General features: G+C 46.1%; 1 protein-coding gene across 7 annotated transcripts in view; it reads left to right on the top strand.

Moving 5' to 3' along the window:
• Window positions 1–24503, top strand: part of GAPVD1 (GTPase activating protein and VPS9 domains 1) — a 51659-nt gene extending 27156 nt beyond the window's left edge. For 4 of the 7 annotated variants that reach the window (XM_061603741.1, XM_061603740.1, XM_061603739.1 and 1 more), the window contains 17 exons: window positions 119–292; window positions 2744–2884; window positions 5428–5562; window positions 6804–6923; window positions 8007–8084; window positions 8409–8773; window positions 11240–11327; window positions 12467–12544; window positions 14829–14951; window positions 15062–15191; window positions 15662–15771; window positions 16292–16451; window positions 17613–17800; window positions 18807–19020; window positions 20106–20178; window positions 21845–22042; window positions 23284–24503. In XM_061603741.1, the coding sequence (XP_061459725.1) occupies window positions 119–292; window positions 2744–2884; window positions 5428–5562; window positions 6804–6923; window positions 8007–8084; window positions 8409–8773; window positions 11240–11327; window positions 12467–12544; window positions 14829–14951; window positions 15062–15191; window positions 15662–15771; window positions 16292–16451; window positions 17613–17800; window positions 18807–19020; window positions 20106–20178; window positions 21845–22042; window positions 23284–23424 (2516 nt within the window). In that variant the 3' untranslated portion in view covers window positions 23425–24503. The remainder of the gene's footprint in view (window positions 1–118; window positions 293–2743; window positions 2885–5427; window positions 5563–6803; window positions 6924–8006; window positions 8085–8408; window positions 8774–11239; window positions 11328–12466; window positions 12545–14828; window positions 14952–15061; window positions 15192–15661; window positions 15772–16291; window positions 16452–17612; window positions 17801–18806; window positions 19021–20105; window positions 20179–21844; window positions 22043–23283) is intronic. The other 3 variants (XM_061603737.1, XM_061603742.1, XM_061603738.1) reach the window with 2 other exon arrangements.
• The last annotated feature ends 353 nt before the right edge of the window (window positions 24504–24856 follow it).

Below are 24856 nucleotides of genomic sequence, written 5' to 3'. Positions count from 1 at the left end.
CTGTTGTTTGCCTCTGCTTCCCCCTCCCTTTTTTTCCTCTTTAAAAACACAACTAAACAAAAATGAAGGGTTATAAAGTGTGTTGACCCAAAATGTCATCTTTTTTTTTTTAAAATAGCCACCACTCAGGATAACCTTGACGACAAGCTCCGTAAATTTGAGATCCGTGACATGATGGGGTTAACGGACGACAGGGACATCTCTGAAACTGTCAGCGAGACGTGGAGCACAGACGTTCTGGGGAGCGACTTTGATCCCAATATTGATGAGGACCGCTTGCAGGAAATTGCAGGTAGCCAATCCTGTCGATGCAATGAAAGCAGCGGGCTTTCTGTGAAACAGTGAAGTGCCTGTACTCTGGGTTGTATCCAGTGCTAGAGCTACTCAGAGCAGACCCACTGAAATTAATGAACGTGACTAACTTGTATCCTTGAATATCAGTGGACCTATTTGAGTAAAACTTCATTGGCTACAACCCTCTGTCTCTGGCTGCGTCTTAGGAAACAGGTACATGAAAAGAGCCCTGTGCAATTACCGTCATTCTTTAAGGCCTCAGCCATACATTTACTTAAGTCAGCCGCTGTCTTCCAACTGATCAGAGCTGGGAGATGCCTTTTAATCAGCTACAATTAGTAAGTTAAGAACAAAGAGTGGCTACAGATCATGGGTTGTTGGGAGTGAAACAAAGCAACAATCCCTGGTTTGGACATAATGTCAAGTGAGGGATTGTGGTTTGTTTCCTCCTCGCACTGGCAGGGAAGATCAAAGGAGAACATAAGAACATAAGAAGAGCCTGCTGAATCAGGCCAGTGGCCCATCTAGTCCAGCATCCTGTTCTCACAGTGGCCAACCAGGTGCCTGGGGGAAGCCCGCAAGCAGGACCCGAGTGCAAGAACACTCTCCCCTCCTGAGGCTTCCGGCAACTGGTTTTCAGAAGCATGCTGCCTCTGACTAGGGTGGCAGAGCACAGCCATCATGGCTAGTAGCCATTGATAGCCCTGTCCTCCATGAATTTGTCTAATCTTCTTTTAAAGCCGTCCAAGCTGGTGGCCATTACTGCATCTTGTGGGAGCAAATTCCATAGTTTAACTATGCGCTGAGTAAAGAAGTACTTCCTTTTGTCTGTCCTGAATCTTCCAACATTCAGCTTCTTTGAATGTCCACGAGTTCTAGTATTATGAGAGAGGGAGAAGAACTTTTCTCTATCCACTTTCTCCATGCCATGCATCATTTTATACACTTCTATCATGTCTCCTCTGACCCGCCTTTTCTCTAAACTAAAAAGCCCCAAATGCTGCAACCTTTCCTCGTAAGGGAGTCGCTCCATCCCCTTGATCATTCTGGTTGCCCTCTTCTGAACCTTTTCCAACTCTAGAATATCCTTTTTGAGATGAGGCGACCAGAACTGTACACAGTATTCCAAATGCGGCCGCACCATAGATTTATACAACGGCATTATGATATCGGCTGTTTTATTTTCAATACCTTTCCTAATTATTGCTAGCATGGAATTTGCCTTTTTCACAGCTGCCGCACACTGGGTCGACATTTTCATCGTGCTGTCCACTACAACCCCGAGGTCTCTCTCCTGGTCGGTCACCGCCAGTTCAGACCCCATGAGCGTATATGTGAAATTCAGATTTTTTGCTCCAATATGCATAATTTTACACTTGTTTATATTGAATTGCATTTGCCATTTTTCCGCCCATTCACTCAGTTCGGAGAGGTCTTTTTGGAGCTCTTCGCAATCCCTTTTTGTTTTAACAACCCTGAACAATTTAGTGTCATTAGCAAACTTGGCCACTTCACTGCTCACTCCTAATTCTAGGTCATTAATGAACAAGTTGAAAAGTACAGGTCCCAATACCGATCCTTGAGGGACTCCACTTTCTACAGCCCTCCATTGGGAGAACTGTCCGTTTATTCCTACTCTCTGCTTTCTGCTTCTTAACCAATTTCTTATCCACAAGAGGACCTCTCCTCTTATTCCATGACTGCTAAGCTTCCTCAGAAGCCTTTGGTGAGGTACCTTGTCAAATGCTTTTTGAAAGTCTAAGTACACTATGTCCACTGGATCACCTCTATCTATATGCTTGTTGACACTCTCAAAGAATTCTAATAGGTTACTGAGACAGGACTTTCCCTTGCAGAAGCCATGCTGGCTCTGCTTCAGCAAGGCTTGTTCTTCTATGTGCTTAGTTAATCTAGCTTTACTAATACTTTCTACCAGTTTTCCAGGGACAGAAGTTAAGCTAACTGGCCTGTAATTTCCGGGATCCCCTCTGGATCCCTTTTTGAAGATTGGCGTTACATTTGCCACTTTCCAGTCCTCAGGCATGGAGGAGGACCCAAGGGACAAGTTACATATTTTAGTTAGCAGGAGCCAGCTTAATAACAGGAGCCAGCTTAATAACAGGAGCCAGTTGTGTGGTCACTTCCCTTGCCAGTGACCCACTTTCATCCCATAGATGTTGCTGTGGGAACTGTACAGTTTGGCAACCCACATGGAAGACTTGTCAGCAGTTCATGGGCTGTGACCCATATTATATATGATAACTATTGCAAAGTGAGGCTAGGGGCAGCTTGATGTTTTGCTAGTGGACAGGGTCCCCCTCCAAGTCTGTGTTCATCAGCAGGCAGCCTGAAGATGAATCCTTCCAGTGCTAGGTTGGGGGTGGGGAATAGATGAGGTTGACTTTGGGTACCTCCTTGCCTTTTGACAATTTCAGGGTTACTTCCTCAGGTGCTGCTGCAGAGAATATGCTGGGAAGCTTGCTGTGCTTGCCTGGCTCAGGATCGGTGCTATTCGACCCCTGCACGGGCTCAACCATCTCGGAAACAACCAGTGAGGCTTGGAGCGTTGAAGTGCTACCAAGTGATTCAGGTTAGAATCCTCGATGTAAAGAGACGACATCCTTATGCATTTCCCAGATAAGCAAGGCAGCTGCTGTGAAGGATGCAGCCCTCTCGTTTCTGCTGCTAAGGAAGTTTGAGTCATGTCCTTTCCCTGCCTTCCACTCCCATATCCAGTAGAAACTCCTTGTCGTTAACTTTAAAACTCCCCCTGATGTTTCTCCTCTGTCTTTTGTCCAGATGTTCCTAAAAGCACCTGCCATGGTGCCACTTCTCTTTATGCCTTCATTCCCTTAATCCCCATGCCAATAAGTGTGGCAGTATTGGAACTCCCTGCCCGTTGATGTTAGGCAGGCACCCTCATGGTATCATTTTCAGTGCCTGCTAAAAACTTCTTTGTTCCATCAAGCCTACCCAGGCGTGAGTTTTTAGTAGGTATAAGCATCTTAAAATTACTGGCTTCATTTTATTATTTTTAAATGTAACTTGTTTTTAATGTTTGTTATTGGTATTTTAAATGAATATTTTAGATTGTCTTGTATACCTCTTTGTGGGGGGGTTCTAGCAAGCAGTATATAAATTTTGTACATATTGCTGCAGGTGCCTACATCCATTTCACCTCCCCATCCCCCACTTTATATTGCAGGCAGGGATCTCTCTGTTGCCTATGAATTTCTGTCAGGCACCATGTTAGCTGAGGGTGCCCTTTTTCTAAGCGATACAAGTAATGCCTTTTCTCGCCAGTTCTAGACGTCTGCAGGTGCTCGCTGCATGAAAATGCAATTTGTCCACATGCACACATGTTGTTTTTCATTATGGTGAAGGAGGGTATCCTCAGTTTTGGTTGCTCCTCCCACTCACTCCAGAAAGCAGGGCTATTACAGATCAGACAGCCATGCAGCCGTTGGGCAGCATCCAAGGTTAGACTCCTGCTCAGAGTAGACTCATTAAAATTGATGGACATGACTCACTTAGGTGCATGGATTTCAGTGGATCTGCTCTGAGTATGATAATATCATTTCTGTACTCCAGCCTTGCGTGCTAGGGCAGGGGTTCATTCAGGTGGTCCACAGCGTGTCTGTGGATTTGTGGTTGAAGACGGGAGGCGGCACATCCATTGCGCTAAATGCTCATATTTATTATGTTGTATTTTTACGGCTTATTTTATTTCTTACACTGTACTTCATTGTATTAGTTTGAGTTCTGTAGAATTCAAACTGTAATGTGATAAAACGGCAATACATAAGAAGCGAAAGGAGCATTAAAATGCTGTTTTAAAAAAATCACGCAGCATCTATCAAAATGCTTTACTATTGCTACCGTAGGCAGGAAAAAAACATTATGTAATCCGCCAAGACCTTCAGTAGTTTTCAAGTGGTCAGTGTGTGTGTATGTGTGTGTGTGGGAGATTTGGGAACCGCTGTTCTAGGGAATTCTGACATTCTTCAGGAAGTTCATCCAAGGTTCCTCAGTGAGATGATTATTAGCAGCATGTGGGCTTCCCTGAAAGGCATCTTGCCTGCCAGTACAAATCTGCAATGCGCAGCCATAAGGGAGTGTGGTGAGTACATCTAAGGCAGCCTTCCCCAACCCAGCACCTTCCAGATGCCGTTGGACTACATCTCCCATCATCTCCGACCATGTTGTCTGGGGCTGATGCCCAACAACTTCTGGAGGGCTGCAGTTTCTCCCTCCTTGGGTGTTCATGTGGGGCTGATGATGAGGCCCAAAAGCCCAGCTCAGCACGCCACATGGATTGAGCCCAGTGGAGGCTAGGCGACTGGGGCACTGCCCCACCAACTTCAGTCTGCTCTCATCCAGCCCCCACCTGCCTGCCTTATTTCTTACAAGTAGTCCAGGGGGGACACTGCCTGTCAGTGTCATCGTTAGTTTCCAGGGCTGTAGAACCAAGCAGGGAGGAGGAAGGTGGGGACAAAACTGGGATTAGTTGGTTCGGCCTCCCTGCCTTCTGTTCTGCCCCTCCAGTCTCAGTGGTCTCCGGCCACCACTGAATTTAGCGTGTGCAAACATGTCCCGGAGTCCATAGTCCTCTTGGTAGTTCCACCACCTGCCAACGCTCGGGGGCAGAGGGCATTCCAAGTTGCAGCTCCTAAGTTGTGGGACTCCCTCCCCAGAGAGATTTGTCTGGCAACTTCACTGTACAGTTCTTGGCACGTACCTTGACACCTGAGGAGTATATTTTTAGGACCCACCCTATTTTTTTTATGATGTTGTGTGTTTAGGTTGTTTCAGTTGTTTTTAATGATGTATTTTGAAACTGTTGTAACCTGCCCTTCGGTGAAGGAAGGGTAATAAATTAAAGGCTGCAGTCCACTACTTGTCTGCTTAGAAGTAAGCTCCATTGGGTTCAATGGGACTTACTCCCATGTAAGTGTGTAGTGGATTGCAGCCTAAGATCATTATCATCACTGCATGGCAGAGCTGTATTGGGGTTCCAATCTGATGTGAGAACCCTGAACTTGGTCGAAAGTCTAACAACTGCTGATGTTAACAAGAATACAATATCAAGAAGGTAACCTGTGCATTGTGGGTTCCCCCCCCCTCCCCATTTAGAGGCCCCAGACCTAAAGCAAGAGGAAAGGCTGCAGGAGCTGGAGAGCTGCTCTGGGGTTGGGAGCACCTCTGACGATACCGACGTGAGGGAGGTCAGTTCCCGTCCCAGCACACCAGGCCTCAGTGTCGTGTCAGGTGAGACTTGTTTCCAGAAAGCAACAAATTATTTGAACAGGTGAAACTCCCTTATGCCATGTCAGGCCGCTTGTCCATCAAACTAGTACTGTCTACCCTGAACAGCAGCAGCACCAGTCCAAAAATCTCAGGCTGGGTGGGCTCCCCTAGTCCTGCTACTGGAGATGCCAGATATTTGGGAACTGGGGAAGGGGGCCTTAGCTGAAATGGGCAAGAGTGTGCTTTGCATGTAAAAAGGCCCCAGGTTCAGTCGCTGGTATCTTTCAGTTAAAAGGGTCAGGAAGCATGTTATGAGAAAGGGAGTTCTCCGTGCCTGCTCCGACCCTGGAGAGCCACTACCAATCAGAGTAGGCAATACTGGGCTAGGTGGACAGGTCTGACATGGCATTAAGGCAGTTTCTGATGCTCCCAACTACATGTGTTTCCCGTGTGATTTCTCAGCATCTTTGTAGAATTTGTGGACGAGGCTGTCATCTAGGTGAAGGTCAAGTCATTTTTCTTTGTGCAGTCTGGCTTCACGAACTTGCTTCTCTCCTCTTGCCTTCATATCAAAGGTGGCTCTTGTGGAAGGGGCTCCTCTGCCCCCCACCCCACCATGACAGCCTTTCAAAGCCAGGCTTACTTTCCCAACCATCAGAAGAGCCTTAGCTGGTCTAAGGTACCTGACAGGGCTGGTGCCTGGATAATGAAAAGCCAGTGAACATTCAGGACGGTGGTGGGTGTATATGTTTCCTGCTTTAAAGGAGGAACAGTTCATGCTCTAAGTGGTTGAGAGTTGGCAGAGAAAGAGAACGGAGGGATGGAAGTTGATAACGTGGGAGGAAAGTAAGGAAATGGAGTTAACACCTTCCTTCGTTTTGGTCGGGGTGAGCATGAAAGAGTTAAGCCCAAAGCATTAATTGCAACCTCTCTGCTTCCTAGACTGGTCAAATCCACATATGAGACTTGCACCGGGAGGGGCAAGGGGAACTTGCTCCTCCAGCCCCAATCCTGGTCAGCCTTATCATCCAGCTGTAAAATAAAGGAGGAGCAAAATTGCATCGCTTCAGTTGCCTTCTGGGGATTGCAGATTGTGACCTGGGTGAACAGAAGTCCAAGTTCCAGAGAGAAGGCCCCTCGGCCTGTAAACCTGGCGCACTCGTTGCTGGAACCAACATCCACTGCAGTGCTCTGGTTATAACTGTGCCCAATAGACTTGGTGGTTTCCCTGTTAATGAGTTCTCTTCCTTGTTCTTCTCAAGGCATCAGCGCGACCTCTGAAGACATCCCAAACAAGATTGAGGACCTCCGGTCTGAGTGCAGCTCTGACTTTGGCGGGAAAGATTCAGTCACCAGCCCCGACATGGATGAAACAGGTCATGGTACGCGGAGGCACGGCCAGTGAATTTGCCAGCCTCATTTACAGAGGGCTTCTGAAATCAGATCAAGGGGCTACTGATAACCTATCCTTGCATTAATTTTATTTATTTATTTACTATTACATTTCTATCCCACCTTTCCCCCAGCAAGCTTAAGGTGGCGTACAGACATGATTCTCCCCCTCCTCATTTTATCCTCACAGCAACCTTGTGAGGTAGGTTAGGCTGAGAGGGAGTGACCGGCCCAAGGTCACCCAGTGAGCTTCATGGCTAAGCGGGTATTTGAACCCTGGTCTCCCAGGTCCCAGTCCGGCACTCTAACCACTACACCACACTGCCTGTCATTAGGGCTTTCAGGGCTAAAAAACCCTTTGAAGTGAGAGCCACCGAAGTGACGTTTGAACCTGGCAGGAAACGTCTGATGCAGAAGACCTTTATTTAATTTGGCTCTTTGCTTCCCTTTCCTCGGAAGGAGCAAGAGGAGGATTGCAACTTGTCCTTAGGACTTGTGAGAAGCAGGGGGCTGGGGTACAGGCATGAAACGTGGTGAACTTGCTTTGCTCTGAGTGACGTCAGTCCATCGTGTTATGGGAATGCAAATCCTGTTGCGTGTCAGGAAGTCGGCATGGTGGAGCAGGTGACCTCTGGGAATATCCCCAGGCAAGGGTGGGGAACCTTTCTCAGCCTGAGGGCCTCATTCCCTTCAGGACAACCGTCTGGAGGCCACATGCCAGTAGTGAGACGGGCCAGAGGCAAAAGTGGGCGGAGCAATGAATGTGAATTTTACCTTTGCGCAGTAAGCTAGTTCCTGCACGCACACTCACACACACCCCTCTCTGTGTTTAGCCTGGGGAAGCAAGAGGCACAATCAGAGTTCAAGGACACATTCCAACTAGGCAAACACACTCCAGGAGGGTATAAAGTAAGGACGTGGCCTTGAGAAGAGTCTTGAGGTCCAGAGAGGCTTAGAGGGCCACCTTCAGCCCCCAAGCCTCAGGTTCTCCATCCCTGGCCAAGGGGGTTCATTTAGCCTGTTTGCAAAATATATATATCTGATGCATTCTAACCCACTTCTCCCTGTTTCAGGAGCCAGCCAGCTGACCTCACCCCCTTCCCAGGCAGACTCCTTGCTTGCCATGTTCGACCCCTTGTCTTCTCACGAAGGTAAACTTGCAGGGTGTGGGCTACATTCATATAAACTGCAGCATGACCCCAGTTTCAGTATCGGAACTCTCTCCATAGCCACAAAGCTGTCGTGTGTTTCCTATGACTGCAGAGAGATGTGAAAGAACAGCAGTGGCAGTAGTAGTAGTAGTAGTAAATTTATTACGGTCAAAGACCAGCATATAAATACATAGCATTAAAACAATAGGGTATAATTACAATTCAAACATCCACAAAGCTAAACAAATTCTAGTGCTGCTGCTGCTGCTGCTGCTGCAGTGACACGTCATGCTTTGCTCAGTCTAACGCCGACGTTTTCTCCAGCAGTGGTGAGGCCTAAAGTGCACTATGCAAGACCTTCGCACCCCCCACCAGACCCCCCGATCCTGGAAGGGACCCTAGGAGGCAACGAGGCAAGGCTCCCCAACTTCAGCTCCCACACAGCGATACTCATTGACTCCGAGGCGTTCAGGCAGCGGTACTCCTACCCCGAAAGACTTGTGCGGAGTAGAAGTTCAGATATAGTGCCCTCGGTTCGGCGGCCGATGAGCGATCCTGGCTGGAACAGGCGTGCCGGTAACGAGGAGAGGGAGCTTTCCGCGCCTGGTGGGAGTGTTGGAGGAGCTCCTTTGATTGCAGCCCCTCAGTCCTCTTCCTCGTCTCCCAGCAAAGATTCCTGTCGAGGAGAGGTAAGAGCAGACAAGCGAAGCCTTTAAAGCAGGTTTCTACAGCTAAATAACGCACACGTTTTTAGGTTCCAACAGCATTATCTATCTAAAAGCATTGTGTGTATTGGGGCCATATTCTTATTAGCTTGGATGCCACGGCAACAGTCTCTTGAACTGGAATTGCATGCATGTTGTATTGGGATGTGGTATTGCCTGCAGAATTCAGCTTCCTAAGAATCTCAAGATTTTTTTTCTAAAGCAAATTTGTAGTCCTTATGAAGGTTTTAAAAGCAAGCCTCTATCCCTGATGTGAAGGTATGTTTGAAAGCGTATGGCTAATAGTTTCCTTGCCCCTTTCCGTAACTAGCCAAAGCAGAATAAACTATGCGAAATGTACATGTTCACTTAAGTTGCAATGTTTTAACACAACTAACAGAACTCAGCTTTCCTCATAGAATTCTGTAGGTTTTTGTAGCTCAGGGTAGATACCACTCTGCCTTTTAAACCAGCTCCTCTTCCTGTGGGGAGACGGCAAAGCAGCTGTGAAAAGATAAGGAGTCAATCACCCTTCACCTCTGGGTTCCCCTCCCCCCCAATCCTTCTCTGAGGCTGAGCCAGGGAAAGAGAGGCGCCACCATCCCTTTAGTTCTGTACAGAAGAATCCACTATCCCTCCTTTCCTTCATATGCAAGCCTATTGCAAGACCCACCAGAGCAAGTGTACAAAATGATGCGTGGCATGGGAAAAGTGGATAGAGAAACGTTTCTCTCCCTCTCTCGTAACACTAGAACTCGTGGACATCCAATGAAGCGGAATGTTGGAAGATTCAGGACAGACAAAAGAAAGGACGTCTTCACACAGGCCATAGTTAGACTATGGAGTACACTTTCTCAAGAGGCAGTGATGGCCACCAACTTAGATGACTTTGAAAGAAGATTAGGCAAATTCATGGAGGATAATGCTATCAGTGGCTACTAGGCATGCTGGCTGTGCTCTGCCACCATAGGCAGATGCAATGTGCTTCTGAAAACCAGTTGCCCAAAGCCGCAGGAGGGGAGAGCGCTCTTGTGCTCGGGTCCTGCTTGCGGGCTTCCCATGGGCATCTATTTGAGCACTGTGAGAACAGGATGCTGGGCTAGATGGGCTACTGGCCTGAGCCAGCAGGCTGTTCTTACGTTTTTAAGAACTGCACAAGCTGAGCCTCTTGGCTGGCCAGGGGAGACTTGGCTCTTTCTCCCACTGGATATGGGGTTGTGTGCCAACAATCTCTTTGCATAACAAGAGAGAGAGAGAGACCATGATTTGTGCAGAGGGCTAAGTTGCAGTGGCTGCACATGTCGTGAAGCATTAGGGGAAGGATATCTTTAAAGTAGCCAGTGCTCTCAAGCAAGCCTGGGGAGCCTGTGGCCTTCCATATATTGTTGGACTACAACTCCTATCATCCCTGACCATTGGCTGTGCTGGCTGGGACCAATGGGAGTTGGTGTCCCACAACATCTAGAAGGCCACAGGTTGCCCACCCCTGATCTCACGTATTTAATTTAAATTTGCTAATGTGCAATTTGTATTTGAACAGATTACTTGGTTGAAAACTATTTTTTTAAATAAACCTTAACATCTTGCTTGTGGGAACCAGCCTCCAATCAAATGTTAACGTTACTTAAACTTAAAATGTTTTAAATTTGTTTTCCCTGGAGAGTTGCAAACACAGCAGAATCTGATGAGCAGAATGAAAACAGTGGGTTGGATCTAGTCATAAGTTGAACTTGGCTTCCTTTGAAATCAATGGGAAAAGTTGGGGTTGTATCCAACTAAGAGCCAGTGTGGTGTAGTGGGTAGAGTGTGTGACTGGGACCTTGGCAGGCCAAGGATCAAATCGCTGCTCAGCTATTTATTTATTGTATTTATATACCACCCCATAGCCAAAGCTGTCTGGGCGGTTTACAATAACTAAAAACATGAAGCTCACTGGGTGACCTTGGGACAGTTGCTGTCTCTCAGCTTAACCTACCTCACAGGGTTGTTGTGAGGATAAAATGAGGAGGGGGAGGGCCATGTTTGTTCTCCACCTTCAGCCCCTTGGAGGAAAAGTGGGATGTAAATGAAATAAATAAATAAAACAATATTCTACTTGGCGTAGACCTGTTGTAATTAATCCTAAATTAGTTATGTTTATTAATTTCAGTGGGTCTTCTGTGAGTAGCACTAGCATTGGATACATCCTATTATTATTACTATTTCCCCCCTTTCCTCCAAGGAGCTTGACGTGGCGTACATGGTTCTCCTTCCCATTTTATCCTCACAACAACCCTATGAGGTCGGTTAGGCTAAGAGACAGTGACTGGCCGAAGGCCACCTGTATGAGTTTCATGGCTGAATGTATACATTGGATACAACCCTTACTCATGACTTTGTTCCCATTGATTTCGATGGGACTGTTCAGCCCACTTAGTCAGGACCCAACCCAGTGCATCTCTCCCTCTCCAGGTCGAGGATCGAAAAGACAGCGATGATGAGAAATCTGACCGGAACAAGCCGTGGTGGAGAAAGCGATTTGTTTCAGCCATGCCCAAAGGTGAGGTTTTACATCTGACTTCTTTGTGTATAATTTAGTTATAATTGTTTTATTCTTGAATCGTAGAGCTGGAAAGGGATCTCAAAGGGCATCTAGTCCAACCCTCTACCAATGCAGGAAATTCACTAGTACAGTAGTCCTCCTCCCTTTTCACTCCCAGGACTCACCTTTAACCCAAATGTGCATTTGAGGATCCGTTTCTTTTCTTTTTTACCATGTATTTGTATTTATTTATTTTAAAGTGTTTATAAACTGCTTTATATTTTTAAAATCTACAAGTGGTGTGCATATAATTTTTTTTAAAAAACCATTAAAATGCAGCCTAACAACCCATAAAATAGCGGTATAAAGGAACATAAAGCAGGAATGTGCATAGTGGCAGTCCCGATGCTGTGACCCATCTTCAATCAGGAAGTAACTCAGTAGTAGGTCCTGATCAACCTGTTGAAGACTAGTGCACTAGTCTATTGCCAAAAAAGAGCAATCATTATTATTTGTATAAAAATTGGACTTGTGCACGGTTTCAAGTGATATTTGCTACAGAAAACAAAATAACTTCAGTCATGTAGAGGGTTTGTGTGCATTTGAAAAATTGGTTGTCTTTTCTCTGAAAACAGCTAAGTTTGTTTAGTTTGCTGCTCCTGTCTTGCCTGTCTTGCATTATAGCCTTCTTGCAAGAAGACAAATATTTTGATACCTGTATACAGCCCTGATTTACTGCAATATTGCTGAAAACATGCATACTGCAAGCTTTTTTCATACAAATGCTAAAATTCGTCTTTTGCATCCCTGGGGAAGGTTCATAGCTCAGTTCTTAGATCATCTGCTTTGCGTTCTGAAGGTCCCAGGTCCAGTCCCTAATGGCATCTCAAGACAGGGCTGGGAGAGATTCCCTGTCTCAAAACCCAGAGAGCTGCTGCCAGTCAGTGTATACAGTACTGAGCTAGATGGGCCAGTGGTCTAGCAGCTTTCTATGGTATCCCCCCCCTCGAACCATCCTCCTTTCTTCCATTATTGTGGGGTATAACTCTCTTTTTGATACACATGTGGAACCGAGCTGTCATGATTCATTGAAGTTCCTGTTTTGAATTAAGATATTGCTCAATCTGACTTTTTCCCACTCTCTCCCACATTTCCAGCTCCAATCCCATTTAGGAAAAGAGAAAAGGAGAAGGACAAAGAGGATTTTGTGCCAGATAGATACAACTCCGTTCAAGGTTAGTAGCTGCTGCTGTTTTTGACTCCTGTGTGCCAATTGCTGTTACTCCTCATGAACATGCTTATTTCCTGGGTTTGCTTCCAAGTCTTTTTAAATTTAATTGGACTTAAGTAGTGAGCGTTATAATTCTCTTGACTTTAAATAAATAAATAGTTCTTGAGGATCCTTAACCATCCTGATCCAAGGGTACAGAATAGGATTTACCATTTTTTTCTATCTGAGGAGAGTCACCTGGGGGCCATTTAATAGGACTGTTTTCACTGCAGGCTTTAGCGTGCGTGCGCTTGTGATTCTCTGTAGAAAGAGAAATGGCATTTGCTAACACAGGGATGAGGCTGTGGTTGTTTCCTTATGTGTGGGGCACTTGTAAGCTATTGGCTTTTTTTGCATTGCATGCAATTCCTATCTCCAGCCGAAGTTGGTACAATCCAGGGAATGCTGTACCACTTACTTCTGACGACCCTAAACTAGCCTTTATGTTTGTTCCACATAATACTCATTCCACACTTCTAAGAAATCAATCTTTTATTGTAGCAGCACCTACACTTTGGAACTCCCTGCCTATTGACATCAGGCAGGCACATTCGCTATACTCTTTCCAGTGCCTGCTGGAAACATTTTTGCTTAGGCAAGCCTATCTAGGCATGTAGAAGCTGAGATTAAGCCTTGGTCTTTTTAGCTTACTGTTGATTTTAATTAACTTTTGAATGCTTTTAAGTACCTGTTTTGAGCTGTCTTAATGTTTTTTGTAAACTGCTTAGAAGCTTCAGTACAATCAAACAGTATGTAAATTTTGTTAAATAACCAAATAAGCCTAATATGCTTCACCTGGAATATGTTAGTATCAAGCCTAGCAGTCTGTTTTAGAAGCTGAAGTTGTATCTTGAAATTTGGGTCTCCCTCGTCAAGAATTTAACTGAGTTTTCTTTTGTTTGCTGCTCTTGCAGGCTGGCTGGGGTGTGCTTCTTTGAGTATGCTTTCATAGTTAGCACCATTTTCAAGAGCCATTTTCAGTGTTTCTGGTAGCCGAATGTGAGCCCCAACTGTTATGAAATGGGTTCAGAGCATTGTTTCAGAATTTGGCCATCCTTAGAGCCAGCATCTCTAAAACTGAGCTCTGTCTATTCGCTGATCAGTTTCCCATGGCTTTTAAACAGCTGGGGTAGGGCGAGGAATTGAGTTTAATTCCTTGGTTTAGAAACCGATTTTAAGATGGTGAGTTTTCTAATTGCAAGAAAGTTACTAGTATATGTATAGATATGTAAAGCAGGGATACGGGGGACCTCTGATCTTCCAGATGTTTGTTTCTACAAATTTATGTACTGCTTAATCATAAGGCGGGGGCAGGGAGGAGAACCAAAGCGGTGGACAGCAAGAAAAGTATAAATATATACAATGAATATTGGAATAAAATTTCACAAAGCAATAAAGTAGTGAACAATGGTGGTTGTGGCTGGCAGGAGTCGAACAAAATCTAAAGGGCCGCAGGTCCCCCATTCCTGTGCCGTGGAGACAAAAGGAGGGAGCCTCAGATGTTGTTGAACTCCAGGTCCCATCTGCCCCACCAGCACAGCCAATGGTTAAGGGAGGATGGGAGTTGTAGTCCTCCTGCATCTGGCAGTCTGCTGCTTCCTCATTCCTGTTTTAAATACATATGTGTGTGATGACCTTATGCCATAAGACAGGTCCACCAGATGCTGGACTCCAACTCCTAACATCACCCACCACTGGCCGTGGCTGACGTGAGTTGGGACCCCAGCCCACATCTGGAGGGCCCCGGGTCCTTGACTCCTAATTTGGAGAAGAGAAACGCTTAAATGGGACATCAACTGATATGAAGAGTTTCAAAGTTTGTTGTAAACCGCCCAGAGAGCTTTGTCTATGGGGCGGTATATAAACGCAATAAATAAGTAAATAAAGTGCAAGTTTGCATCGGAAATATTCCGTAATTCATCTGTTTGACTGTTAACCACTTTGAGTGTCTGTAGCTATGGGGTATAACAATAATATAATTAAAAAATACTTTTTCCTCAATTCTTGTTTCTGCAGCCATCTTCCCCACACATCTGATTGAGGGGAAAGTGACATGGCCTCTCTGCAGGCTGGGTGAGACCCTGGTGGCACATTTTGTGTTCTCTCATACGCAGTTATGTTGGTAGCTGCTGCATGGCCCCACCTGCCGCATGACGCCTTTGGTATTTAAACTGCCTACATGACATGCAGACGACCCTCCTCACCCTCCACCATGTTAATTCCTCTGGGTTTTTTTCCTGCCATTTCAGATGACTCTGGCCCTAGGCTGAGCGCTCAGGCCCAGGCAGCAGAAGACATCCTGGACAAGTACAGGAATGCAATTAAGCGGACCAGCCCCAACGAGGGGGCTGTTGTGAGCTATGACAGTACAGGTGAGGGTTTTCTCTGGCCCCGGTGCTGGGGGAGGGAAGGAGAGAAAGAGTATGGCTGCCCACCCGCTGATAATGCAAGAACTCTAACTCATTTGGTGGGATGGGTTTAGATGCCATCGGCGATGGCGAGAGCATCCATGACTCTCCGCGGGACGACGCCTTGCAGAACATGTCTGCGGATGACCTCCCAGATTCTGCCAGTCAAGCGGCTCAGCCCCAGGATTCTGCTTTCTCCTACAGGTGACTGAACCGTGTGGGTGTGTCCCTGAGAGATGTTAGCTGCCATAGTCCTTGGGAGGGAGGCTAGAGCCAAACACCGTCTAGGGTTCTGCATTTTGGAAAGAAAGCCCCCTGCTTCCTGTGTAGTGGCTAGTGTGTCAGGAATAGTCCTGCTGTGCCATATATCCCCCCTTTCCTGATGGGTTCTTGCAGAGGATTTGGGGTCAGACCTTATAAACTGTATTCCAGCAAAATGGCTAAAAAAATAACCTTCCTGATTGAGGAAGTGGGGGGGGGGAGAGAGTAGATTTTTATTAAACTGAGAATTTCTGTGTGAGGCACTGGACTCCACTGATGCTATCTCCCCTACCCCCCCCTTTTAAAAGCCAGTGATATGAAATGTATTGAATATATAGACATGCTGATGGATTTATACCCTGCCTCCCAATGCAAAACCAAGGCAGAAATGAAAGTATTTTCCTTCCCTGCAGAGATGCAAAGAAGAAACTGCGGCTCGCCCTGTGTTCAGCAGATTCCGTGGCCTTCCCCATGTTGTCCCACTCGACACAGAACGGCTTGCCAGACCACACGGACCCTGAAGGTAAAGGCCTTTTGACTTCCCCATCCCTGAGTGTTTTCCAGACATCTGATGGCTGAAGCACACTTGCCTCCTCTGAATCAAACCGAGAGGTGCATATTACTCTTAACACCACTTCAACATAAAATTTCTGGAAATCTTGAAGCTGGGATTGGGAAAATTGTTTTTTTTTTCTGGGGTGGGGGGGAAATGGAATTTTTGGGGAAAGATGGGATGATGGGAGTTTTAGTCCAGCAATCAGGGGGACAACAGTTTGGGGAAGTGTGTGTGAGAGGGAGGGGGAGGGCCCCCAATTAATTAGTCTAGTTGATGCCAGCTATGGAAGATGGCAGGGAGGACAGAGGGGGAGTCCACCCTTCAACCCAGAGGACCCCATCTGTGAAGGGAGCATTGTTTGCACCAATTTTTCTGTGGTGTTTGCACCCAGATCATGCTCAGTTGAGGCAGCCATCCCTGAGATGCCACGGTACTCCTTTATTCAATCTTCCTTTCCCCCTTCCTCTCTCTCTGCCATCTTGACCAGACAACGAAATTGTCTGCTTCCTAAAAGTCCAGCTTGCTGAAGCCATCAATCTTCAGGACAAGAACCTGATGGCCCAGCTCCAGGAGACCATGCGCTGCGTCGGCCGCTTTGACAACCGGACCTGCCGCAAACTGTTGGCCTCGATCGCTGAGGATTACAGGTATATCTCTGGTGTCTTTCGTTGGTTTGGGCCCATTTAAGAACATAAAAACAGCCCTGCTGGATCAGGCAAGGGCCCGTCTAGCACAGCACTCTGTTCTCACAGTGGCCAGCAAGAGGCTCCAGTGGGAAGCCCGCAAGGGCAGCGTTTTGTTTCTGTCTCGCTTCTTGTGGGGCAAGGGCATTAGAGCCACCAAATAAGACTCTTTGACATCCTAGAGCAGCTTTCCCCAATATCCGGTACCCTCCAGATGTTTGGGGCTGCAAATCACATTTTCCCAGACTCAGTTAAAAAAATAAAATGACCCAGCACCAAAGGAATACATCACATTAAGCTCAAGTTAGGGTGGGCCAGCAGATACGATATATATTATTTTTTATTTTATTTTACTTTTTAAAATTGATATCCTGCTTTTCGCTATCTAGGTCTCAAAGCGGATTACAGCGTTAAAAAATGTACAATACACAACATTTAAAAACATAAATTAACCCTCAGAAATTTTAAAATTTCAAAAATTTAAAGGGATGAGAATATTTTTTCAGTTTTGAAAATGTAAGCTGTGAACAGACCACTGAGCGCCTTCTTGCTCTCAGTTTTGGGTAGGTGGGGGCTCCATGCTTTGCTATGGGGAAACCTTTGCAGCTGTGCAGTTGGGGAGAGATTACAAACACACACACAGCGGTGGCACACTTCCTCCAAATCAGTTGTTCACTCCTGGTTTTCTTGGAATGCCGTGGAGTAACTTTATGTCCCCTTCAAGGCAGGCGCAGAGAGTGACAGCACGAGAAAGGGCCTTCTTAGTGGTGGCTCCCTGTTTAATGGTGTGCAGTCCCAGGAACACATGCCTGGAGCCATCACTGTTTGTTTTTAGGCACCAAACAACAAAAAAAGAACCCTGGTCCATACGTCCTCCGAGAATCTGTCTGGAAAAGTGTGCTTTATAAACATATGAAGCTGCCTGATGCTGAGACCACTGGCCTGTCTAGTTCAGTATGGCCTGCTTTGACTGGCAGCAGCTTTCCAATGGCTGAGATTCTGCTACCCAAGATCCCTTTTAATTAGAGATGCTGGGGGCTAAAATGGGGGTATTCTGTATGCAAAGTATGTGCACTGTCATTGGAGCTGTACATCCTCTCTCCTCCTCCTCCTCCCCAACCCCAGGAAAAGGGCTCCGTATATTGCGTATCTGACGCGGTGCCGCCAAGGCCTCCAGACCACCCAGGCCCACCTGGAAAGGCTGTTGCAAAGAGTCCTGCGAGACAAAGAAGTGGCCAACCGATACTTCACCACGGTGTGTGTGCGGCTGTTGCTGGAGAGCAAAGAGTCAAAGATCAGGGAGTTCATTCAAGGTACGCATATCTGGCATTCTGTGGGAGAGCTAGAGCAGAGTGCACAGTGTTGGGCCAAGGGGATTTGGGTTCAAATCCCCACTCAGCCACAAAGCTCTATTGGGTGACTTTAGACCGTTCATTTTAGCCCAGGGAATGGTCCGTGTCTTGTTAAGATAAAAGGGTGAGGGGCAAGCTCCTCTTTGGAGGAACAGTGGGATAAAAATTCAATAAGCTGAAAGGGAGGGTGAATTGAGAAATGCTTTTGTCTAGTTTAACAACTTTGGTTGACGAAGACAGATGTTTGCCTATATGTCACATGTAGAAAAGCACTTTATGCTCTAGCTCTAAGGAAGCTCCGAAAAGACAGAATTAGTGCAGTGTAGCAGGTTGCGTCTGAGAGGTTTAAGAGTGTCTACATTGGGTTTCACTCTACTGCGCCATTATACTTTATTTTAAATTTTTCCTTATTGCATTGTTTATTTTTGCTTTATTTACTGGAAATTTTTGCAACGTATTTTAAAGCTGTCAAGCCCAATTTGCTGGTGATGCATAAGGTGATTTAGTCCACCATTGGCTGCATTTGGGTGAGCTGCTGTGATGTCACAGAGGGGGCTTCTAGCCCTCTCTGTGCCATCAAGCCACTTATTGCAGGTCTTGGTGTTTGTGTAGAGTAGAGATGTGAAGGCCCAGAAAAAAACCAGAAAAAATTGGGATGGAAACCAGGTTTTCCCTGAACTTTTCTTATTTCCCCCCCCCCCCCGGGCCTTCGCATCCCTATTGTGGACCCATTTCCCCCTGGAAGTGTTCTTTGCTTACTTTCCTTTGCAACGTGTGCGTGCACTTTGCAGACAGAATGGCGGCACACGTTGCACTGTAAGGTTCGATTTGCCATGACTCCCCTGGAGGAAAACCTGGGGATGGTAATTTTGGGGTGGCTTCTAAGAATTTCCGTGTGCGGGGGGAAAGGCATGCTCCTCCCTCCCTCCCCCCCAGCTCTGCAGTTCCCCACTCTCCCTCCCCAAAGATTTCCAGAAGCTGACGGCAGCAGATGACAAAACCGCCCAGGTGGAGGACTTCCTCCAGTTCCTCTATGGGGCGATGGCCCAGGATGTCATCTGGCAGAACGCCAGCGAGGAACAGCTCCAGGACGCCCAGCTGGCCATCGAGCGCAGCGTCATGAACCGCATCTTCAAGCTGGCCTTTTACCCGAACCAAGACGGAGACATTCTGCGCGACCAGTGAGTGCCACCTAGCGGTTGGTTGCGGCTGCTTTTGTTCGGGCTCGAGCAATAGCCGGAGAGGGCAAACAAAAAAAACACACCTCTCCCTTGCGTGTCTGCTCTGCTTCTGCGCTGGCCCACGTTGGCCTCTGGCTGCTTGTTTTAAAAATTTCCCGATTCTGCTCTCTAGTTCTCACGTGTTGATTAATGTCTTGCTTTGCACAAAGTTGTTCAGTTTGTACACTTGTTCTGAACTTGACACTGGATCTTTTGTTAGGGCTGGAAGCTTTACTGCAGAGGTGGGGAAGCTCTTTCCAGCCTGAGGGCTGCTTTCCCTTCTGGGCAACCTTCCGGAGGCCACTTGCCAAGGGTGGGTGGAGCAGTGAATGTAAATCACCCCTTTGTATAGCAGGATAGCTTTTACACCCACACACCCCTCCATTCAGACAAGGGAGAGGCATTATCAGAGTTCAAGGACTCATTTCACCCTAGCAGAAAAACTCTCAGAGGGTGCAAAGCAGGGCCAGTGAGGGGTGTGGCCTGAGGAGAGTTCTAGGGGCCAGACAGAGTCCTGGAGGGCCGCGGTTGCCCCCTGAGGTTCCCCACTCTTTCTGTATCAAATCAAATCTTTTATAGAGCTTTAAACATAGATTATATGGTTGTTGTTGGTTTTATTAAAATCCCCTTCCTTGATTTGGGGTAGGGTCAAAGTCTCTGGGTTTGAGATTCAAAGCCACTGCCCTGCAGATGGTCAGTCTCTTCTGTGCCACATCTGATGAAAAAGAGACCAATACGGATATTCCGATCTGCCTCTGACACTAGCTGATTTGTCTTTAAATGGCAAGTTATTACATCCTTCCGTCAGAAACCTCAACAAGTTACTTTCACTGAGGCTTTGCAGTGTGTACATTTATATTTAAATATAAGAAGCCTTATAGTTAATCAGTTGACAGCCCAGACTCTTTTGTAGGATATATGTTTGCAAGGGGTGGTGCTGAACATACATAAGGAAGCCCCCATTACTAAGAGTGTTCACTACTCAGCACCCCAGATTCTGCCTCTTATACCAGTTGAATTGTTCCTTTTCCCACCCACCCCTTTAGGCTTCTCCATGATCACATCCAGAGGTTATCCAAAGTGGTGACTGCGAACCATAAAGCACTTCAGATACCTGAGGTAACCTACTCCAAAGACCTTGGCACAGGGTATGGCCTCTGAGACAGCAAAAATGTGTGCTGAGCTGTATTCCTTCTGACTGAAGGTGGAAGCTCATGTGATGGAATGCTCCTGTTGTGGCCTGCACACACTAAACCAGTTTGCATATATATTGGGGTGGGGGGAAGGAAGACCCTTCCCCCAAAACACGCGAGTTGCCTCTGTGGAAGTAATTTTCTGCATGGTTGAACATTCTGTTGTGGGGCTGTAGCTGAGTGGTACAGCATCCGCCTTGCACACAGAAGGTCCCAGGTTCAGTCCCCGACAGCATCTCCAGGTAGGGCTGGGAGAGATCTGCCTTGAAACCCTGGAGAGCCACTGCCAGTCAGTGTAGACAATACTGAGCTAGATGGACCAAGAATCTGACTGAGCACAAGGCAACTTCATGTGAGCTCTTTCAGAGCTTGTGGGTCAAATCTGCCTGAAGAGCACCCAGTAACTCAGGCCTAGTTCTGACTGAGTTGGTAAATGTATGAGAGGGTTGTACCACTTTATATTTATTGGTGTAAGTTCTTCCTCCACTACAGTGAGGTCAGAAAGTGGTATAACCCCACCCGCTCTGGTCCTGGCTTTACCCGCTTCATCCTCTTGGCCTAGGCTTGTTGGGGGAGCATCTCACTCTTGGTTGGGTAACTAGTCTCAACTATCCCACGTGCCCTATTCTAGAGTGGGGTGTGTGGGTGGAAGCTTCATTGTCATCTGTGTGCCAGTTTCCTATCTTATTTTGTACTAGCAGCCCTGTACTCTGTTATTCAGGAATTCTAAGAAGAAATCAGTGCAGTTTTGAAATTGGGACTTAAAATCAGTGCGGTTTTGAAAGATTCAGTCGCCATCTTGATTCAAAATGGTGTCCAATCGTATCCAAACACAGACAGAAACCTGCCACTTGATCTCAAGGGCCATCATGTAAAATTTGGTTACGATAGCTTAAGAGGTGTCCAAATGCATAGCAAAACTTTCCAAGATATATATATATATGTAGTATAACAAATGTTACATTGTTAAAGCTCATTCAAAGCACTTCACGTGCATGCTGTAGTCGTAATCTTTCCAACAATCCAATAAGATAAGTCAGTGTTGTCATTTCCCCATATTGCAGAGAGTGTTGGGCTTGTCTAAGGCCTTGTGGTGAATTCATGGCCAAAGTGAAATTTGAATGGGGGACTTCACTACTGAAGCCCTCTAGTCTAGTCTCTCAAGTCATAGGTGTATTAATGGACTTGCATATTTAACACATATACAGTGTATGTACATATTGTTGGATGCGCTGGGTTCATCCCAGAGTGCAGAATGTGGAATAATGGGCTCAAGTTACAGGAAGCTAGATTTCGGCTGAACATCAGGAAAGGCTTCCTAACTGTTAGAGCAGTACAATAATGGAACCAATGGCCTAGGGAGGTGGTGGGCTCTCCTACGCTGGAGGCCTTCAAGAAGCATCTGGACAGCCACCTGTCGGGGATGCTTTAAGTTGGATCCCTGTATCGAACAGGGGGTTGGACTCAATGTCCTTTTAGGCCCTTTCCAACTATTCTGTGATTCTGTCATGCTTTTATGTAGGTTTTTTTCTTAGTTGCTGTACTTGTTTGAGTTGGTTTATGTAGAAGCAAATCTCCTCCTTTCCTTGTAGGTCTATCTCCGCGAAGCACCGTGGCCTTCAGCACAATCCGAAATCTGCACCATCAGCGCCTACAAGACCCCCCGGGACAAGCTGCAGTGTGTCTTGCGGATGTGCTCCACTATCATGAACTTGCTGAGTCTGGCCAACGAAGACTCGGTCCCCGGGGCTGATGACTTCGTCCCTGTTCTTGTTTTTGTTCTCATCAAGGTAAGGGGGTGCTCCTGCCCAGAGGTAACTTCCGGCGTCAGCTCCCCTTGAAATGATGGACTGAAGCAAGTCAGGCTGCAGACCAATTTTGAATATCTCCACTACATGGAAAAAGTCTTTGCAAGTTTTTTCCCCTAAGGAAACCAACATAGTTAGGAGCAAGCTTGGCTTGAGCCATTCTCCCTGATCTGCTAGTTTATTTGCATTGGAGCAGTAACGTGGCTGAAGTGGGATAGTCTGTTCTGCCACACCATTCTGAGTGAAAGGGGTGCAGCTCGTTCTTCTGTGCCTGCTCAAAATCGAGCATATTTGCCCTCCCACCAGCAGGTGGCAGGTCTGTGCCCAAGAATAGTAAGGGTGGACAGGCATGTTGTGACTTCAGAGGTGGCTCTCCACACCCAAGAACCATGCAAAGATCATGCAAGGTTTAATGGTAGAAGGAAATCTTCTCCAGTGAGGATGGAAAAGGAGACCCTGTTTTTGGCAGGTCTCCAGTACATTGCAGAGGTTATTGAAACAAATCACCTTCCCTGTTGAAGCTTCAGGCGGCAGCGTTCAGAGTTCAGCTGTATTTCTAAATGAGATTTTTGCCTGCTTTCTAAGTTGCTATAACTGGTGACTAACCTAGTGCCCTCCAGATGTTGCTGGACTACAGCTTCCATTGTATTTGATGACGATGATGAATTTATATACAACTTAATGCTAAAATAGGCTTCTCTAGGCAGTTTACAAGAATAAAAGCCAGTTCCACAAGCATTAATATATCAATATCCACAATTAAAATATGCAGTACAACAATCCCATTAAAACAAGGCAGGAATTAAAATAGGCGACTCAGATCCAAAGATCAAGGATATGCCTGTGTAACCAGGGTTGCATACACACCATACATTTAAAGCACACGAATTTCCTCAAAGAACCCTGGGAATTGTAGATTGTTAAGGGTGCTGGGAATTGCAGCTCTGTGAAGGGGAACTGCAGCTCCCAGGATTCTTTGGGGGAAACCATGCGCTTTAAATACGTGGTGTGTGTACAAATCCCCAGTGTGTCTTCAAAAGCAGGCGGAGTGCCAGTACAGATGGGGCTCCTCATGTTTCAGTAGGGAGCGCATTCCATAACGTGGGTGCCTAGTGGGGGGAAAAAAACATGCTGGCCAGGGCTGATGGGAATTGGAGTCCAAGAACTTGTGGAGGGCCACAGGGTTAGCTGCACTCCTGACATACACCACCTTCTCTCCCCAGGCCAACCCGCCCTGCTTGTTGTCCACTGTCCAGTACATCAGTAGCTTCTACGCCAACTGCTTAACTGGAGAAGAATCCTACTGGTGGATGCAGTTCACGGCGGCGGTGGAGTTCATTAAGACAATAGACGAGCGCAAGTAAACCAGCCCAGTGTCTCTGCTAGGAACAGAACTGCCCACAGAGAAGACCTCTACGAATGTATGTCACCTGTTCCCTGTTCCTTCCAGGCTACAGGAAAACGAGAAGGGCGGGGGAAAGACTCCCGTGTATAATATTGTACAGAATCCAAGCATTTTAAAAAAAAAAACTTTACTAATCAGACTAATTCCAATAGGGTGATTTGGGGTTGTTATTTTGGTCTCCCTTTTTTTTCTTTTCAAATCCTCTTCCCCATAGAAACTAGCACTGTGTCATGTCACAATTAAAATTAAAAAGGGACCACATTGCTAAGGTATCCAGGCCTTTCTCCTGCCTCAACCTCCACACATCAACATCTTTTTCTAACAGTTAATTTTCTTTTTTTTTTAAATAGTCTTTTTTAAAAAAAAAAAAATTGGGGAGGAATAAATAAGGGTAAGCACTTTCTAATGATCCTCATTTACCTAACACATTTTCTTGGTGAGAGGGAAGCCACCAGCCACATGGAACTGTTTGCAGCAAGTGAAGGGGCAAACTTGAATCATGAAAGAACAATGTAAATAGATAACAGTAATTACACTTTAACAAACCTCTGCCATAGTTGGCCTTGCTAAGCCTGCCTTTCTGCAGCAAGCAGGTGACCCCTTTTTATCCAGGTAAATTCTGTGACCCTCAGTGGAATTTTAGCTACATTGGGGGGCGGGGGGGAGAGAAAGGACTGAAGACTCGGTATTTATTAAAATGTAAATGCTTAGCAAATGTTTACTAAAAACTGGAAATGATTCATAGGGCTTTTCTCATTTGCATCTTTCTAATTTTGAATGGGGCATTAGAGTATTCATCTGTTGCACAAAAGAGGTGAGGGTTAGGGGGTTTATAAAGGGATTGTTTGAAGATAAATTCTAATATAAAAAAAAGAAACATCAATACCGTTGGTTTGTTTGTTTTTTTGATTTGCTTTCCTTCCTATTTTGAAATACTGTGTATATTGTACAAACCCCGAACGGAATTTTCCCCTATGAAACCAGAAACTGTAATATATATTTTGATTATTCATATTAAAAACATATGCCAAGGGTTTAGATGAAGTCTTTGTTATGTGTTCTTTGAGTCATCATTCTCTCTATCATTTGTAGGCTTAGCTCTTTTTACCTAATGCAACACTCTTCTTTATTTCAGTAAAAAATCAAAACAAGTATACACACAGGGGGTTTAATAATATCCAAATCATAGGGCTTTTATAAAAACAGCCCAATCAGAACTAAGGTCACATCCACACCATACATTTAAAGCACATGGCTTCTCCACAACGAATCATGGGAGCTGTCTTTTACCCCTTATAAGGCTACAGTTCCTATGATTCTTTGGGAGAAGCCAACTGCTTTAAACTGGTGGTGTGGGTATGGCCTCAGTGCATACAAAATGCTGACTGACT

The sequence above is a fragment of the Rhineura floridana genome, chromosome 20 (assembly GCF_030035675.1).
Source record: "Rhineura floridana isolate rRhiFlo1 chromosome 20, rRhiFlo1.hap2, whole genome shotgun sequence".
Classification (NCBI taxonomy): Eukaryota; Metazoa; Chordata; class Lepidosauria; order Squamata; family Rhineuridae; genus Rhineura; species Rhineura floridana.
Note: the sequence above shows the minus strand (reverse complement) of the source record. Positions and strands in the feature narration are given on the sequence as shown.